Genomic DNA, 20,524 nt, shown 5'->3' with positions numbered 1-20,524 from the left:
TTGCTTGGGATTCCCAAGCCTTTGAATAAGCTGTAGAATACAAACTTCCCTAGTTAAAATATGTTCCAACCTACTAGAATATAGTGATCCAGGCACAGAAGGTGGGCTTCATTGTTTCTAAACCCTGTTGCATGAGCTAAACACTTAGCCTTACAATTTATAGATGTAATTTTTTACAACTCAGAGAAATTTAGTGCTTGATTCTTAGCGTTATGGTGAGCATCATGCCACCTTCCACTTTGCTTCGGAGGTATCGAGGGTATTGTTTTATCTCAGAACACCAAGACCAGATAATCAGCTTACGTGATTATTTACTTGGATAAGGCACGCGATTAAATTTTCAGTATCCTAATGTTATCATCTGCATTACATCTTAAAAAAACATAACCATCACCTAAAATTGCTTCCCACAAGTACTCCGTGCTGTGGATGGTTGAGAAGGAAGATGGAAAGTAGATGTCAGTCCTACCATTGCTTGGAATCTTGGCTCTTCGCCTCCTTAACATTTTTATTTACCACACTGGGATTTCAGAACCTGACCTTGAAAAGCAGAGTGATAAGGGACTAACATTTCCCCTGTGAAACCATGAAAATGAAACAGTTTAAATCTCATTACAAAAGAAATGTGTGCCCTTCCAGTTGCGTCCAACTTTGATGTCTTTTGGATACACTCTCCTACCCAAGTTTCTGTTTTCTAAGTAGAATGTTCTATCGGCTCTGTTGGCCTCGAGCAAAAGAAAGAACAGCTAGTGTAAGGAGAGAATGAAGTTATTTCCTGAGATCTGAAGGACCAGGCTGACTCTGGTCCCCACGATCGCTTGAGCAGAGATTCTAACCATGTCTGAATACCCTGCACCTCACTATCTCAGCTCTGCACTTATCTTGTTTGATGGATCACCTGAGCATGCCCTCCAAGGATGCTAGAGAAAAGACACATCTTATTTCAAAAAAAAAAAGAAACAACATAAAGAAAAGGTACCTTCCCTGCCAAAGACCAGCCTCAGTTTAGAGAGGGGTTCAAAGGAAGGGGTGTCTGGGAACAGTGAAACAAGTGACCTAAAATCAAGTCATGGGTCCAAGCTGGTGGCCTATGTTCAGCTTTCCAGATTTCTTTTTCTCTATTCTGCATTTTCTGGAGATCTCTAGAGACCTCTCTCTATATATTCTGCTGGAGACAGTTCTCTAAGCAGTTCTTTTGCTATTCTAAAAAAATTCTCTGGATAGCTCATCTCTTGCAGATCATAAGCCCAGTCTTTTATTTCACATATCAATCCAGTCATTTACTCCAGGTTCCCTTTTGATTATCCTATGAATCAGCATCCTGAGACCCAGCCCCTTAATTCTTACATTTTCTTTTAACATTGCAAAAGAATTTAGAGATTTGTCTGCTTCTGTTAGGCACAGCCTAAAAACTAGCTGGGTGGGGCTTCATACTGAAATTACCATTTCTACCATACCTGGGCCTAACCTTGCTCTGTCCCAGGCTGATCCTGAACTCAGGAATCTGTCTGCTTTTGAAAGCATAAACAAAAAAATTAGCTAGTTGGGATCTCCTGCAATCACTACTACCTAAATTTATCTCCTTCCTTAGTATTTTTCTGACAACTTGGTTCACAACACAGCTGCTTTTCTTCCTTTAGATTCATGAAGCCTCTCATATCATCATATTGTACCCTTATTTTTTGAGAAATTATATATTTTTTTAATTCCTGTGTTTAGAGTTCTTTTTCACAGCCTTAAGGGCTGTCCTGAAGGTCCCAGCATTTACCAGTTTGCTGAGACATTAGCCACACCTTCTCCTCCTGGACTGTCTCTGATTATAATAGAGTCATTAACATTAACAGGAAGGACATTCCTTCAAGGAATGCACATTATTATACAAACAAGTCTTATGCTCACGGCAGCCATTGACACTCATGGAGGCCCATGCCTGCTGACCCTGTCCAGGGACAGGGACCTTGTCATTCTGTCCTTACCAACACCAGGACAGACCTGGCACTTCCCAACTATGTGTCAGGAATTCCCAATTAAGTCTATTGACGCTCTGAGAGAATGTTGCTTTAGCCTAAGAAATAGTATAGGTCAGTTGGCTTAACTCACATACTGACCCTTGTCTAGTTGGTTTAAAATGCATATTGGATCCCCGGAAAGGCTATGTGCCTTCTGAGTGGGAAGAATAAGGATGCATAGAAAAGATAACAGGCTAGTGCCCTCCGTAGGCACCGAGTCATTTTAGTTTTGGTGAATAGACTTAATGACTGAAGGAGAACTGGTTACATCAGCATTGAGGTAAAGCAAAGGACTGTGCAAAGAGAGGAGATGGTCCCTTGTTATACTGCTCGGTTATGGACCCTTCTATCAATCCTCTACGATCTTATGCAAAACAACAAAACCTCAGATTACAGGAAGAAATCTGCATACAAAACAAAGCCAATCACTCTCATGTTATTAGGGTATTATTTTCTTTTTTTAAAAATTAAGCTACTTTTATTTTTAAGATGTTAGTTTGAATGTTAATCCAACTAGAATGATATTAGTGGAAAAATTGCACTGATGGATAATTTCAGAATGCATATACTTTGAGAGATGGATATAGATAGGTAATCTCCTTTAAAAAAAACAGAATCAAGAAAAACCAAAAAATAATTGTTTTTCTATATTTACTGATTTTCTGTATTAGTATTCCAGTTCAATTTTTCTTGATTTTAGTTTTTATATTTCTGGTCTATAGGATTGAAAATTAAACTACCAGGTATTTACTGAACATCTGACATTACTTCACACTCAGAGACTTTATAATATGTATGCATTATGTAATGTTGCCATTGCTATTAAATAGGATCATGTTTATTTGACATAAAAATAAAATTAAATGTCCCTCAATCTTTTTAGACTATTGACCCAATGTCAAAATCACTTAATAAGATACTCCTGAAATTGTAGGTTAATTGCAGACCTCTTACTTTGACAACCAGAGACACCTTTTTTTGGATGAATTATTGCCAGCAACAATTACAGCCTTGTAGAAACACCGTATATAACTTAGTAATATCTATTTTAAAATATTAGTAAGAACAATCATTGACAAGTATGCTGAGCACTGCTATAAAGACTGAAGCACTCCATAGCCTGGTTTGATTTATTCTCTGAGGCTCTTCCCAGAAAGGGATGAACATCAGGAGGATCTGGGAAAGGGTATCAACTGGAACATTATACTTAAAGCACACGGTGATAATTAGGAAGCTGACCTTGGCCCCCTTAATCTCCTTGATGTCCTGAACTCTTCAGAGGGACAGAGCATAAATCAAGGAATTAAAGCAAAAAGCCTTTGGGACACCGTTTTTAGAATATATTATCTTTTTACTTAACTTTAATTCGTAATGTAAATAATGATATGCCTCTGCCAGACTTTCATATTTTAATTAGGCAGCTTAGCTCTCCTTTGACAAATGGACATTTATCAAAAATGTGAAAAAATGACCAAAATTTATTTTTATATGTATGAGCTTTGTCCCTTCCTGTGTATGAGCATCATGTGCACACAATACCTGCCACGGCCTGAAGAGGGCACCAGATCCCCGGAACTGGAGTTGGATGGTTGTGAGCTGTCATCTAAGTGCTGGACACAGAACCCGGGTCCTCTGCAAGAGCAGTGAGTGCCCTTAACTGCTGAGCCACCTCCCCTGAAGAAGATACTTTAAATAGGAAATGGAAACCATATTCATTCTGTTTGAGGGTAGCTAAATAAATGTACCTGCCATTTTTCTGAGCAATTTGTAATCTGTCTTCCAGGAGCACATGATCCGAGACGATGCCAAGGGTCTGACACCAAGACAATGTGCAATAATGGAGGTGGTCCTGGCCACTATAAAGGTAGGGTCCATATCATGGTAATTCATGGGGGGAACCTCAGTCTCTCTATGGTGAAGTCGATACTGCGTGACCGTCCCAACTTGCTGACTCCCACTTATTCATGTACCTTACCTCATCCACACTCTTATTTTCTACCTCTTGCTCTGAATCTCTCCAGGAAATGTGAGTGGAACTGACATCATCACATATATTCTCTGAGAAAGACATATACTCTCCCCCATTCAGTTAAACAGATGGTTCAGGAGGATCTTGAGTTAGCATAATTTGTATTTAGGATTTCTATGCTTATGGAAGTAAGTTTTAAATTACAAACCTCCTACTCTCTCTTCATAATACAATAACATTTCATTTTGAATTCCACTGAAAACCCAGAAGTCTTACACTCTAAGCATTAATCTCACATCCCAAGGACTGACAAGAAATACTATAGCAAAAGTTAAATGTATATGGGTTTCAAGGTGACTTAAAAGTACTTTCTTTCCAAATAACTCTGTGTGCACATGCGCATCTGTGAGTGTGTGCCTCTGTGTGTGTGTGTGCGTGTGTGCGTGTGTACATGTATGTATGCGTGTGTGTGTGCGTGTGTGCGTGTGTACATGTATGTATGCGTGTGTGTATGCGTGTGTGTGTGTGTGTGTGTGTGTGTGTGTGTGGTGTATTAAAGGGTTGGAAAGGTAAGTTAATGTCTACTGATTTCGCTCCTCATTGAAGGAGACATGGATCATCTTGCACACTAGGGTAACAAAGCTGCTGGCTACTTTGCCTCTCCCACCTCATTGTCCTGAGTCACGCTCCATCTCCACCCCACCTGGTGTTGTAAAATGATATGGAGAGGTGACGATAACAACAGCAAATACAGAAAAGAATCAAAACTAATTTTTTTCTGAAAGTTTTCAAAAAATTTGAGTAAGAATTGCCTGATATGTAGAGTCACGGGGATTTTCTCGGTGATAAGAAACTACTGCTAGAAAGGAGACACTCTAAAACATATTCTGAGAGAAAAATAAAACTTTAGGGTTTGAGTTCACCCCCTCCTGGATTTTACAAGAACAATTCATGCTTTGGTGTGAAAAGAATGGAATGTGTTCTGTAGAAATACTGGGTGTCAATCAGTGTATTGATCAACCTGACTTCTGTCTCTGATCTAATCCTCTAATTATCCTGGCTGGGACCACATGCCCACCTCCTGCAGGTTGAATTCTCCCCAAAACTGTAGGACAATCTCCATCCTCAAGTGAATCCATCCTAGCTACATCTCAATGCCCCAGATAGTCTAGCATCTACGATTGGTGTAAATGTATAATACAGTCTCTGCCACAGATAGTCTAGCATCTACGATTGGTGTAAACCCCAGATAGTCTAGCATCTATGATTGGTGTAAATGTGTAATACAGTCTCCGCCCCAGATAGTCTAGCATCTACAATTGGTGTAAATGTATAATACAGTCTCCACCCCAGATAGTCTAGCATCTATGATTGGTGTAAATGTATAATACAGTCTCAGCCACATGGCGCTCTTGGGTTCTTTCGGAACCCAACTCTCCTGTTGCCGCTGTTCCTGAATCATCACTCTCCAGGACTGGAGTCTAACTCCGGTCCTTCAGAGCCTGTGGCTCGCGGTTCCCTTCATCCCTGAATTCCATCATGCAATTCCAACAGGAATTGGCCTTGTTAAGCCCACTGGGCCTGCTAGGACATTTTCCTGACCCGATGGTCTATCTAGCTGCCTAAGTTTTTACCTGAATTCCGTCATTAGCGTTTCCAAGCTATAACTCCAAGGACTAACTCTTTAGTGGCTGTCTAGAGCCCAGTCAGAGAACTCTACAACACACAACTGATCCTTGGGTGAAAGATGTTCTTAAAGCAAAGCAGCAGCAAGGTGCCACCCGGCTGACTCCCAAAAGCTGTTGAAAAAATGACCCTTCATTCTTTGTTAGGTCAATTCCATCCAGGAGGCTGGGGATGGGAAAGGAGTATGGGGGGGGGGGGTTGCTGAGGAGTTCATAGAAGACAAACAGAACTGGAGGTAGCATTTGTCAAACCTTTCCCATGTGTGCACTACCTCATCTGATTCTCATAGATACCCAGCACATTAGATGGAGCAAATTCCTATTTCCTTCTTCCCTAGACCTAGGTAACATTGTTATTTGTATTCAACGTGCAGCCAGATAGCTGAGACCGAGTTTTGAATGGCAGTACAAGCCTCTGAAATCCTATGCTACACTCTGCTCCATTATCCAATTTCAGTGACAACTTCTCAGCAACACTTACCTTAGCATTGCACAGTGTTCAGACTTTACATAGTGAATTTAGAATCCAGCTGCTTATAGAAAGAATAAGATAACCCACCTTCGTCTGCAGCATTGCCATTCAAAAGTCATTCCCTGAGAGTTCACTGTACATAGAAAGGATGACGAATAATGAAGAAGTAGGTGGAGACCAAGGTTCTTTGAATTAGGAACAGAAATAACAACAATCAAGACACAGAAGTACTTGGTCAGAGTCCAGGGGAATGCAGAAAGGACAGTAAATGGGTTTTCTTTAGTTGTCTATGATGACATGCTCACTCACAAGGAGGGATGCCAGGGGATTGAGGAACAGAAGGGAGAGGAAACTGTGGAAGAAGCCAGAATGCCCGGATTTTTTTAAAAATTTTTTTTATTATATATTTCTTTATTTACATTTCAAAGGTTATTCCCCTTCCCGGTTTTAAAGTCCATAAGCCCCCACTCCCTCCCCTCCCTCTCCCCCAAATGGGTATTCCACCTATACAACCCCCTTATTGCCCTCCCCCATATTCCCCTGTACTGGGGGTCCAACCTTGGCAAGACCAAAAGACTCCCAATTCCAATTTGTCAGGAGAGGGGAAACTCACTGCTGAGATCACGCTTACAAGAGGAATCAAGATGTGTAGAAAATATTTTTAGAATATCTATCAAATAGTATCTTTAAAAGACCTCTGCAGATTAAAGGGAGACCGTGCTCATATCTAAGTCTGCATAATGAGTTATCAACTTGAGTTTGCCAAATGTATGTTACGGTTTTAAGTAAGAACTTTGAAGATGGGAATCTGCAGCCAAAATAGTACATGGAACCAAAAGGAAACCCCCCTGTGCAAACAGTGAGCAAAATATTTGCATGTTCTAGTACTTCCATAAAAACAGACTGTGAGTGATCAGCAGTGATGGGTCAGAAGGGGTGGTTATGGGATTTTGTTGGGATTATAAAGGGAACGGTGTACTCATCATTCAGATAAGGTTTTTTCCTGATTTTATATTTAGAAGTATAATTTTATTCCCACGACACACAGCCAGGTCTGAAGGACTTTGTTTTCTGCAGTTTCAGAGAATGGGAGTGGGAAGGGGGTTGAATCTCTGTACTTTTGTTTAAGATAAAGCACATGGTGCTTCAACGCTACCCTTTCCAACCCCTAGTCAGAGAGGATAGATACGTCCACCCTGGTATTAGTGAAGCCAGAGTTTTAAGGAGTCTGAGGTGGAAGACTTTGTCGGAGGATGACTGTGACGATGCATACAAGTCAAATGCTTGAAACTGAGACAGAAACTAGGTCACTGGCAAGTAGAATATCAAGATAGTAAATGACTCACATGTGATGGTCCCACTCACTGCTGCCTGAAGGTTCAGTGGGAGACTAGATGACTTCTCACTAGAGAGTTTGTGGCACACACAGATCTCTTCAAAATCTTAACTTTCCTGTCTCCTGAGAAGTGCTGCATGGTGCACTCTTTCCGTCATGAAAGCCAGGGTCCCACAGCATCTACAGTGTTTTCCTTCCTTTCCTGTCAGTGCCTTCCATCTACTCAATGGATGTCACTATGAAGTCTGACTTCTTTTCAGCTTCTTTTCTCTGGCAGTAGTTCAGGTTCTGAGGGTCTAGGGCCACTGCCTTCTGATTTCCTACTTAACCACAGCACCTTATCCCTGTAAAAGCACAAACCACTAGGGTTCATTAACTCTCCCGGAGATGCCCTTGTGGGAGGCAGCACTGCTTCTACCCTGAAGGAATGTCTACTCTAGATTAAAAGTGGGAGGGGTGGAGCAGGTGGTTCCAGTGCTGGTTGAAGAGCACAGACAGGAAGTGGCAACAGGGACTGAAGGGAAGGCTCTGTGATTAAGAGCACTTATCTCTTCTAGAGGTTCTGAGTTTAGATCCCAGCACTCGCATTGGGTGGCTTATAAACATCTGTAACACCAGTCTGAAGGGCTCTAATGCCCCTTTCATGTATACACAGACAAACTCACTCACCTGAATAAAATTAAAATCTTTGAAAAGAGGAAGAAGGTAGTCAAGATTGAGAAAATCTCCTCAGCCAGGAGGAGTCAGGAGTTTGGGAAGACCTGCTGTGTTCTGGAAGGCTGTATGGGATGTCACTGGGTTGATTGGAAGTTTTATGTGGGAAACATTCACATAATTTACAGCATGAACATAGAAAGAATACCATAGAAAAGCCCACAACTGGAGTATGGGGTCCAGACTCAACTACTTGGAGGACTGGGAATTGGCATATTGAAGCAACGTAAACTGGGATTGGTTGACATTAAATGTCTGAGTTGAAAGTCAAGTCATTTTGTGTCCCCTTATAAAAGAGAACTCATTGGTGACCTGAAAATATGAGTTCCTGAAAGTATCATTTCAGCATAGCGTCATATGGAAATGTATATAATTGACTGCGTAGCTCATGGTCAAGTCAGAGATGAGTTACAGCTAGTCCTAGGTTAGGGCCGTCTCCAAGAGTGTGAAAGAAAATGAAAGATGGGGGTGCGTGACATAAGAAGAGAAACACAGGGACTTGTAGTAAGATTGGGGACAAGGAGGAGAAGCATCCTAGGCTAACCCAGAGGTTGTATGAATATAGGTCTGTCTATGATCTTTCTGCCATTTCATCTGGTAAAAACAGACATCTTTCCAGAATACCATGGTTTTGCTGCCACCATTGTCCTCCACATAAAAACCTTGAGCTCCGACCCAACTTTCAAGGACATATTTGACAAGTGTGTTTTCTTCTTTTGTCATCTCAAGTGCTTAGTAGAGCATCAACCAACAGTAGGCCAGGCACCGACAGTGTGGAACCCAACTGACATCCGTATTCCTTGTAAACAGTCAATTTTCTCATAGTCCCTCAACAGAGAATTCAAATGTTCTTTCGCTTAATGAGGAAGAAATAACTTGCTGTGACTTCTTTTAACTGTCTTTCCCAATTTATACCAGTATAAATAGAAGTTCTTAAAGAGGCCAAATTGGAGAGATTTGGGTTGTGTGGCTAGTCAGAGAAGAGTAAGCAACCGACTGTCTGTGTTTTGTTTATAACCGATGGAAAAGAATCTCCTTCCACATGCATGGGGAAAACCTTCAGACAGCTTCAAAAGCTTATATCTTCACATTTCCTTCCAGCACATAATTCCCCTGTAGCATGTAATTTCCTTCTAGCGTGTAATTCACCATAATGAAAGGAGAACTGAACTGTGCTGAGCTGCAGATGGTAGCATTTACTTAACACTTAAGACTTCCATTCTTACACGCACGGGTGTTCTTCAAGCCTCAGCCAAATAAACTCTCTTGTTCCTTCAGGGTTGGCAAGGGGCAAAGACTATGCAAAACTCTTTTGATTGTCAAAGTCCATGCTGTACTGGTGGCCTCTTCCTCCTGATTTCTTTCTCTGGGGTGCTGTCACTTGGTTCCAACTATGAGTGAAGGTTTGCATAAAGCATGTCTCAGGAATCCACAGTTCCATAAGCACAGAAATCATTTCCTTCACTGGCTGAGAAGCCAACGACTGTGTCTTTCGTGTCTCTGGCTGTTTCTATTTCCTGCACCTGGTTTCTATTCTCTGGCTTGTTTTCTCCCTGACAGCATTACCATGTATCCAAGGCTCCGGTCTTGCAACACCCCCTACAAAATGCTCCCTAAAAACAAAGCCATCATTTCTGCCCCAACCAATCTGCTCTCTAAATACCCTGCTTTCTGGGCCCTTAACAGAATTCCTAATGAGACTCTGTTGCCAAAAGGGAGAAGTCAGTTATGTATCATCACTGAAAACCCCAGGGAGTCCCTGGTCTACTCAGGAACAAACCCCAAATGTATTTCTATTTTTGTTTCTTGACCCCCAATTCCTCTAGATCTACAAAATAATGCCTGAGCAGAGAAGTATGTCTTCCTATAAAGAGTTCAAGGATGAAACCAAAGTTTATGTTTTGATACTCTAGTTCTTGTTCCTGTCCTCCATGAAAATTCTAGGCCTTTAAAAATCTCTCAATCATGTCAAGTCCCGTTAGGTTATTCTTCCACAGTTTTCCCAAACCCTATTCTATGGGACATCTGTATCCTCAGAACTACTCAGAGGGTTTGTACTATAGATGTTCTATGACCAAATAGTTTTAGAAACCAGAACTATTAAGAGAGGGTTAAACAGATGTCTTTACCAAGTCTCAACACCTTGACTGTGTTAAGAAGCTTTCTGCAACTCTGAGCTTGTGGCCTCTCTTTGCTTTTCTAGGACTTCCACAGCCTCAAGGCAGTGTGTTTATTCTAGGGAGTATGGTTTAAAAATTAGAATAGAAAAAATGATATTTAAATGCAGTGTGAGAACCATCAGATCTCTCAGTTCTTGTTAAACAATGCTTAGAACCCCAGGATTCCTGCTGGTGGTGGTGTACAATTGTCCAGTGTCTAGTTCCCTGCAGTGGATTATCTAGTGACCACTACAGTTGAAATAGAGACACTAGGCTGGTGATGTGGCCCTGTTGGTAGAGTACTTTCCCAGCACACATGGAGCTCAGGGTTCCATCTACAGCAAAGCATACTGTGGTGTTAGCATGCCTGTATTCAAAGCACTCTAAGAACGGAGGCAGGAAGATGAGAAGTTCAAGGACATCCTTAGCTATGAATTGAGTTCAAGCACATCCTGAACCACCCGAGACTTTGTCTGAAAACTATATAAAACTAGCAGTCCTACAAAACAGAACTGTCATTCCATCAGAATTCTTTCAGAGTCCTTTATTGACTTCCTCCATGGTGGAATCATTTGCTCTCCTCTATTGTGTATATTATCAAATATCTCTTTTGAAGCTCAAAGATAATTTTAGAGTTTAAAAAGAAAAACCCCATGGCAGGCCAACTGAAAACCTCAGCAGTTTCTCAGACAGAGGCAGGTAAAGAAAAGGAAGAGAAAAGGCTTTTTCCATTTGAGTTAACTGGGCATAAAAGTCAGCCATGTTAGCAGAAGGGTAGCCACAAGGATAGGGAGAAGAAATTTAGACAAAGGGGAGGAGGGGGGAGAAAGGAAAGGAAAGAAGAAAAGTCCAAAGTACTAGAGAAACCACACTTTGGCTCTGGCCATCATCCAAAATACAGAAGAGAAAAAAAGAAAGTGAAGAATTTCTGAGCTACGCTCAGACAGACAGATCCACAGACAGATCCACCAAAACCTAATGGCAACTGTCAACTTTATAGACAGCAGGGATTCTGGGCATTGGAGAGGGTAGAACTCATCTCACTAAAAGAATAATTATTCCTCCCACCTCTTTAGTATCAAATACAGAAAATCAGTCTACCTGTGGAGTGGTCCCTGGGCCAAGGGACTGATCAGCCCTGCTTGACTGACTCCTAGGGGAGCAGAGATGCCATTGCCTCCATCCAGAATTAGGGTCCATTCTTTTGGCCAGAAGGAAAAAGCTTTCTCTTAATGGTCCATCAATTCTATTCTAATAATTTTTACAGCTGTAATGTACTCTTGGTGACCTGTTTTACATGCTGGTTGGATTCCCCCATTAAATTGTAATCTCAGGAAAAACAACATAGCACCTGTATTATATTATATTCTTGGAATGTAACAAAGAGCCCGGCTTATGGTATAGATTTAGCGGGTGCTTCTGAAGTGAATACGCAAGAATACAGACAGTACCACTGAGGTTATCAGACCCACCGTCCATGTTCTCTGCTTTACAAGTGACATAGTAAGAACTGTGGTTGACCTCATAAAAGCAGTCACCCATGTGACTACTTAAAGAATTGTTTCTAGAATACAGCATAATATTTCTGTTATAAAAAAAAAGTGTCCAAAATGTTCTTGACTCATTATTTGGTATACAAACCAGGAACATTTTGCAGTCCATTCACAGTGAATTTTCAAGAACAAAGTGCACGGGAGCGATAGGAAAGCTAAACTAGTAAATGAACTGTACAAATGGAGACATAAAATGTCTGGATACAGAGCAGCAAGCAGTGACCACCTGTCTGTTCTCAGACCAAAGTGACTAGCTCGCATTTTCATACACAAAAGTATTCATATTATTAGCCATTTTCCACACTCATATTTTTTTAAAAATAACTCAAAGACAATGTGAAGGGAATAGGACTTGCTGGACATTGCACACAGAATGTCAACTGGATTTTGTTTTACCCCGTTTTCCTGATGGAAAACTATCACTTTATTCTTTTGTGGCTCCTCCTTTTATTATAATCACTGGCACTTGTACGCAGATTGGATCAGACTGGAGGAAACATAAGAAACACTGACTAGAGATTGTCTGCCTCTCCAGAGCTCCCTCCTGTTCTTGACTCCAGCCATCTCTTCAGATGACTCATTGGTCCATCCATCATAGAAACAGGCTTCCAGAGGGCTCTGTTCCAAGGTGACAAAGAGGCGAAATTAAGCTGAACCTTCATCCCTCAGAATTTCAATTCAATAGTTTTTTTTTTTAATCCTGAAATGTCCTGTTGTGTTTTCTGAAGAAACAAATAGTTTTTACCCATCAATATTCAAAATAATTTCAGATTCTTATCTTCAATAAATACCAACCATATACAAAATGTTTCAACATCTTATAAGATATAACAAGGGGAAGACAGCTCAGTGATTAAGAACCCATCCTCAAATATTTGTTAACATTGGGGAGCATTACAGATACAAAAAAAAAATGTTGACAATTACAGATTCTAGGGGACCACAGTTACCAAAAAGGGCTTAAGTTCCAAATTTAACATTGTTAGTATTGAAAAGAGTGGAGAGGAGTAATTCATCTAAATTCAATGGAATATTATAAACATCTTGAATAAACAGAAATGTCTATAGGAACAATGGATGCCTGATCTAAAATTTTGGGAAAATGAAGTATCTGCAAAATAGGTAACAGGGTCTACCTTCTGTATGAAGTGCTGACAACTTTCATTATCCTTTGGAAACAGAAATAAATAATTGAGTTGATCATGGTTCCTGAAGCCTGCCATTCTGGAGAGTTCTATCCACTGTGCCTCCAAGATCCCCTTTACGTAACTGACATTTTAAATGAAAACAGCTTAGGCCTCCAGAGAGCTGCCTTGAACCTAAGTTAGTTGATGATGACTTGGCACTGAACAAATGGCACACGCTTTCCAAGTGCTTCCCTAACAACTTACCTAATGGTATAGTTTTCTGAAAGCTTCACTACTAGAGTGATAAATTCCTACCCCCAAGGTTTCCTCTAAATCCCTCGCTCCTATAACTTTCCTTTTCTCTCTCCTTTTTTAGCAATACTTTCATGCAGGAGGAAATGGCCTGAAGAAGAATTTTCTGGAGAAAAGCCCAGATCTTCATTCCCTGAGATACGCTCTCAGCCTCTACACACAAACCACTGATGCTTTGATCAAGAAGTTCATCGAGACCCAGGGCTCACAGAGTAAGTAGCTCTTGGCCTGAGAGAGATGCACACAGATCATCAAATCAAAACTCAACCTCGCAGTTACAGAAATAGCATTCAGAGCATGAAGCATGGTTAAAATAGAGGGTCTGGGTTAATAGAGAATACCATAGCGTCCAGCATTCTTTATAAGCATAAAGAACAGGAAGTGGATGGCTTAGATGAAAGGAGGCATTTTTCACAACTGTGATGTTCAGTCCATATACTCACTCCAGCATGCCATAAGAATGAGGGTCAGGTTCCTCTCAGAGATGATTGGCATCGTCCATTCTAGTGTCTGTCTGTCTGTCTGTCTGTCTGTCTGTCTCTCTCTCTCTCTCTCTCTCTCTCTCCCTCCCTCCCTCCCTCCCTCCCTCCCTCCTTCCTCCTTTACCAAGTCCTTACCAAGTGCTTCATGGCCGCCTTCCCTGATGGACTACCTCAGGACCATGTGCAGGGATAGCTTTTGATGTCAAGTAGACCCCTTCCTACTCTTAAATGTTTGTCTATGGATCTATTTCTAGGAGAACTAAAACTTGAATTTATTTGCTTAAAAATGATAATCTGGATTCCATTTTTCACATCAAGATGTAGATTCTGTGCTCTTGAGCCCTGAGCACCTCCTGGATGAAAATCTTGACAACTCAGTGGCTGCAGAGAAGTCTCCCTCTCTGATGTGTCTTCCGTCTCGTGCCTTCTTCCTTTACATGGAAGCAGTGAACGAAAGTCAGCTTTCTTCTTTTTCCTTTTCTTTTTTTTTTAAATAACATTTATTTCTCATGATTTTCTCTCCGATATTCTCTGTCTCTGTTAGATAAACTGTAATGTTATACTGAAGGGAAAAGTCAATTGCTTTAAGTTTAATAATTTCTTTGGGCTGTGTTCAAATTGAAAGACATGCTTCCTTTAAAAGGATTATTTGACTTAACTTTTCCTTATAGATTGGTTGATCTTGCTACTTTTCCCTTTCTTCTTTTTTTTGTCTTGCCCTTTTCTCTCTCCTATTTTACCCTCTTTTCTCCCCTTCTCTTCTCTATATGAAACACACTTGATATATCATCAGTAGTGAAAAAGAAAAAGTAAGAAAAGAGAAATATTGATAATTTTCTTTGCCTCATTAGAAATTTATGAACCAGAGTTCAAATGAAATCTACTATATTACAACAACACTTTTCTTCACTTTCTATCCCAAATGCTAGAAAATAAATCCTAAAGCCAAAATGGATATAGAGGGACTCCTAAGGTCTTATGTGAAACTGAGCTCAGCTGATGCGTTTTTAATATCCTGACAATGTCTGCGACACGAAGTCACCATCTTACTCTGTATTCATACAGATGTTTACTGAGCATCACCTCCAACTCAGACTATACAATAAACAGTGTCCTGTAGAGACTGTGATGTCATGTATCAGTTGATTTAACAAAGTGGTTTTATATGCAGGGGAGATTGTCTCAGAAAGTAAGCAGTGTCTGGGAGGCTTTGGTTTTCCATCAGAGAACTGGGGTTGTGTGTCCAGAATCTACCAAGAAGTGCTCAAGGACGCCACAGTCATCTTACTGTACCCAGAGTACACAGAAATGATAAGGAAATATGTCTCTGTACTAGTTATTTTCTTGTAGTGATCAAATACCTGATAAGAAGCGACTTAAGGCTGGGAAGGGGTTGTTCACAGTTTGAAAGGGCATAACCCACGATGGTTGGAGGAGCAGGAGGTAGTCACGTCCCCTACCTGGTTAGCCATCACAGAGCAGAGAGAAAGTGGATCAGGGTTATCAGAGACCCCTCCACTTTTTCCAGTTAGAACCACCTCAAGGTCCTCCCCACCGAAGCTAGGGGAGTATTAAAACAAATGAGCCTAGGGGACCACAGCACAGAGGTTGGACTCTCTGCTTAGTGGCAAAGGAAGAAAAGCTACTCAACTGAGTTATGGAGAAACAAATGAAGGTGCTTTGAATATACAATGTGCCAAATAAGCAAACCTTTGCACTTGAAGTTTCAAAGTCCACCACACAGTGACCATGTAGACATTAATTCTTTTAATTTAGCTCACTAGGCTAATGTAAAAAAGACGTGGGTTTTTCTACAGAATTAAAATGCACAGATATTTCAGTCAGTCAGTTTGGAGTGAAATTAGTAGAAATCTATTTAATATTTTCTTCATATAGGAGTTGACTCAGTGATCTGAGTTGGGCAGTTGGCTTGAAAAGGGGTGGGGAGGGCTCTTTCTGTAACTGTCTCTCTCTGGGGATATGTGGCTTACAGTTTCAAAAGCTGGTCCAAAATGCATTTCTTGCATCTTAATATTCATCAGGAAAAAGGTGCTTTTCCTAACAGCTATTTCATTAAACCAGGGCCCTTTGAATATTTCATAGTACCACAGACAGTGAAAAATGTATGAGGCTTGAAGATATTAAGTGTGGTTTATTCAGTGGGTAACGAGTTCTAGGAGGGGGCATGGGATGAGTCATGGCTGAGCCACCCCAAGCCGCATTCTGTTTCCTTATCTGAGTTTTTATTATGGCATGAAAAACGTGATCACAAAAGCTTTTCACAGAAAAAGAGATATTTTAAGTCTAAGTTACAATCGTCTCATAAAGAAAAATAATCTCTTCCAGTTAATGAATGCGAATTAAAATCTATGAGCGGATACAACTTTGATTCCAAGAACCTTTTCTCTTTTCTTGTCTCTTTTGAATAAAACTTTTGTGTTTCTGCTTATTGAAATGTCTGAAAACATAGATAATTCACATCATTTTACCAATTTGTATTCAGCAGAAGCAGGGTCTAATGTATTTTAGTTTGAAACAGAAAACGTAAAGCTATAGACTCACATTTTGGATTCTGTGAGTTGACTTCAATATAACCATTATATTGCACTGTGGTTGTATAGAGTCTGGTCAATTATAGTTACATCATTTTTATAATTTAGTATAAATTGTGTTATTTGTGACAACATATGTCATCAACATATAGAGTTTGAGAGACAAATTAGTTACCTAAGCACATTCTTATTCTTAGCAGTAAAATTTAGAGGCCTCTCAAATACAGTCTTCTGGACCCATATTACCTAGAGGAGCTATTAATTTTCCTTAGTTATGGTCCTCAGGATGTAAAAGGTGTGTCCAGAGTAGTAAAGAAGCCATCTTTAGATGGTTCATTGTGAAAAGGATTTTCTCATTTCATTTTGGTTCTTACCAGAGGTATAGGAAGAACTTCTCATTAAAAACACTTTGTTCCTAAAACAAAAAGAACTAGCATTTAAATATATAAACAATCTTTGAGTTCCTAGGGCTACAGCACATCTTCATCTGATGGTCAGTCTTGGGAGAAAGCTTGGAATGTCTTCGGTGTAGGGGGAATCAACACTAGAGGACACAGCCATTTTTAACTTCATGATGTTTTTTTACTTTTTAAAGTAGTGTCTCCTTTTCAGAGGATAAGCCCTCAGATATAACCAGAGCTCTGACTGCTTCCAACTGACCTATCATGCCCTGTCCCCAGAGACTACTTAAGTGGCTCAACCTTTCTCTAGAGGCACAAATAGAAGTGCAGAGAATATGTGAAGCTTGCCTTCTCGAATGTCGCAGGACAATGACACTCCCCACAGACAGCTCTAATAGGAAGTACACTGTGACAGGCTCTCAGCAGCATGACCCCTTTCCAATAGCTGGGGTGGCATGCTAGGTAAGGTGACAGGAAGACCAGGCACACATCTGCTACCATCCAGGAAGCTGGCTGGCTGCAACTGTGGCGTACTCCTCAAATCCTATGGAACTAGCGACATGCTCGCAGCTGCCAGTTGAACATGCAGAGGTAGGAAATGTGGTCAAGGTCTGAGCTGTGTGGGTTGGCAACAGAGACACTGCTCTTCACCTACCACCATTTTCCTGACCAAGACCACCACACAAGGGCTTCCCATGACCTTGAAGCTCGTTAGTGCTGCTTTATCTCCTGCCCTATTCTTCATTTTAAACAACTTCTATTACACTTAAGTTAGGGAACTATACATCTCCCCCACAGCCTATGGATACCTTATGGAATGTGGTCTCTCCTTCCACCATGTGGGCCTTGGGGATCAAACTCAGACCGTTGGCCTTGGTGGCAAGTGCCCTTACCCTCTGAGCCATCTCACCAGCACTGGTGTGCATTTTAACATGATTAAAAGTTCCTCCTTGCTCAGTGGGTGAACTCTAAATTGATAATTTTGTTTTCCTCTCGATGAGTAGCTCCATCAGCATAAGTGCCATTTTGTATCATTCCCTGTGCTGGGAGTCTTAGCATAGTTGCTGGCTGATAATTTTGCCTTCTCACAAAGGCTCTGTTCATTCGTTCTTGAAGTCTAAATACTTGGTAAAATGCCTGCTTAAAAAAAATCACAAAATAGGACAAATGAGGGTCCTTTATTTAGGCATAAACATTTTAAATTATGTAATGTAATGGGGTCCTAGTATTTGAATTACACAGTTATAACTTTTATAGGAGCACTCATATTTGAATTTATCTGACCACAATCTTCATGGTCTTGTGCTAGAACACTATGGAGTTCGGAAAAACAGATTGGCAAAGACAGATAGAGAGAAAGGAGAGGCTGTTAGAGGGAGAAAAGTTGGAATTTTATGACTGGCACTAATTACCTATCATACAAGGAAGGAGATAGTGAGTGCCACTGGATAGGTAGATGGAGTTAGATAAATTAGATTATTGATTTTTGTCAAACTCTTAAAACCATGGGTTTTTTTTTTCAATCTGTCACATAAAACTCAGAAGCAACTAGGAAAAAAAAAATGGTCTGCTACTGGTTTGGTTCAGGCCCTAGTAAGGGGTGAGTGCACCCTCTTATTTCAGACCTTTTAAAGAGTGCACTCCAGCACCAGGCGCTGTGGTTCTCTTTTGCCATTCTTGGAACCCTCCCCTCTTCCCATGAGGCTGGGCTCTGCATGTCACCATGGGTGTGGCCATGTGTACCCTGAGAGCTCAGGCCATAAGCAACCTCTCAGAAGGACATGAGAAGGAAGATCAAGTCGCACCTGGAGTCTTGGGATGCATCCAAGTCTAGTTCCACTATTTCTTAATTCTGTGCTCTGCCACAAAAACCTCAAAGATTAATTTTTAATAGCACTACCTACCTGCACTAATTATGTGTTTCTATGATTTTCTTTTTCTTTTATTTTTTGGGGGGGTGTGTGCAAGGCAGGTCTCATTCCCCAGTTATACTCAATGTTAGTGGCATTGGACTTCCTGACTTCTTGACTTATAGTTTTCTCTGCTTCCCAAATGTAAGATTGACCTCAATAAGTTATGAAAGTGAACCCTGTACTTTTTTTTATTTTTCAAAACAAATACAGACATCTGCATTAGGGGTGACATCAAATTATTGTCACTCCACTTCTGTTTTACTTAAGTTGCTTCTAGGAGCTGTTTTGAAATAGTCATCACACCCAAGAGAGATGAACGTCATTGACTCAATGTGAGCAAATACCCAAGGTAGCAAATGGGAGGTGTGACACACAGGCAGACATTTTGGAGATTCACGCAAAGCATCTAAGTGAGAGATGAGGGGTGCTTTGCTGGTGGGACTAGAGGAGAGGAGGAAAAGACTTGAGAGATATTAAATTAATAACCATTATGTATTTCGGTAAATATTTTTTTAAAAAAGCACCACCCAATTCTTTTGCCGGCTCCAGCAGGTCACATGGCGTCTTCGGGGTATTTTCATCTCAATCAACAACTCACTAAGTTTCCAATCTCTATCCCAAGCTGTCACTGGCTACTCTCTTAGCCCCTGGAGCACTCTAACCACCATGGCTACCCCCACATTGTCGCTGCATACTTTTATGACTCTCTTGCTGTGGTCTCTGCTCTCATTCCCAGCATCTGCCCCCTGTGGTTATAGTCACAACTCCAAGTAACCTGTTAAAATCAAAACTCAATAAGCTTGAAACTTAACAATCAGATTTATATTTGTAAATTCAAACTCCACAACATCTGCCCAATAAACTCACAACCAATTGATATCAATATAAACTGCCCATCTGGATAAGACAAATTGTCCTGTAATAATCCATCCCTTATAGGATTGTCATAGCTACCTGCGGCCATTTAAGGCCACACAGATCTGGATCGTCCTTCTCTGCCTCCATCTTGGTTCTTCTTTCTCCTCTCTCCTCTCTCCAAAACTCTGTGCCTGCCTTACTGTCTCACCGCCCAATCACAGGCCTTGCCTTATCTTGTGCCTGCCCTCACCTGCATATAGACAACAATCAACAATTATATATAAATTTATTTCCAAAGGTCCTAAAAGAAATATGTCAATTGAGTGACAAATTGTGATAGATATTTTCTGCCTCTTTCTGATTTTATGCACCTTAAATTATCCCATAATGTCCAGGTATTTTATTTTAAACAATTATTTTCATTTAAGAAAGAAATACAATGAACACACTTTGCTCTGCAAAGTGAATTATGGCTTTATCGATTGCTTGCCAAGGTATAATTAATTCAAACTAATAGATTTTTGAAGTCCTTTGGAACCCTGGGTTTTCATTTGCAGGCTGAAATAAACAGCAGGGTTAAATTTTCTTGTTTAGTTCAAAGGGTCTCAGAATTGCCCTGTGAATAGGAAACTCCTGGAGCAGAGGTCATACACAATACCTCCACATATACAGTCACTGTTTACATATACACCATTACATATACACCATGCAGTTTATAACTTAGAAAACTCATTCAATGAAGAAATGCACCAGTCATTATATGGTGCTCTGATTAATAGTAAGGCTAATACAGGGCTAAGGTATGTAGCTCAGCTGGTTGTGTGCTTTCATAGCATGTGTGAAGCCCCAGGCTCCATCTGTAACACTGATGAATCAGACAAGGTGGCACACACCTGGAATCCTATCATCTGGGAGGTGAAGGCAGGAGGAGCAGACATTCGGGGTTGTCTGTGGCTATGGAGCAATGTGAGAATACCTTGGG

At 40.6% G+C, this 20,524-nt stretch overlaps 1 protein-coding gene across 2 annotated transcripts in view; it reads left to right on the top strand.

The window, feature by feature from the left end:
• Positions 1–20,524, top strand: part of Unc13c (unc-13 homolog C) — a 449,047-nt gene that overhangs the window by 399,750 nt on the left and 28,773 nt on the right. For both annotated transcript variants that reach the window (XM_087560698.1, NM_173146.2), the window contains 2 exon segments: positions 3,793–3,873; positions 13,401–13,548. In XM_087560698.1, the coding sequence (XP_087416824.1) occupies positions 3,793–3,873; positions 13,401–13,548 (229 nt within the window).

Source organism: Rattus norvegicus, chromosome 8, assembly GCF_021556685.1.
Source record: "Rattus norvegicus strain SHRSP/BbbUtx chromosome 8, alternate assembly SHRSP_T2T, whole genome shotgun sequence".
Taxonomy (NCBI): domain Eukaryota; kingdom Metazoa; phylum Chordata; class Mammalia; order Rodentia; family Muridae; genus Rattus; species Rattus norvegicus.
This window is presented reverse-complemented; position numbering and strand designations above follow the sequence as displayed.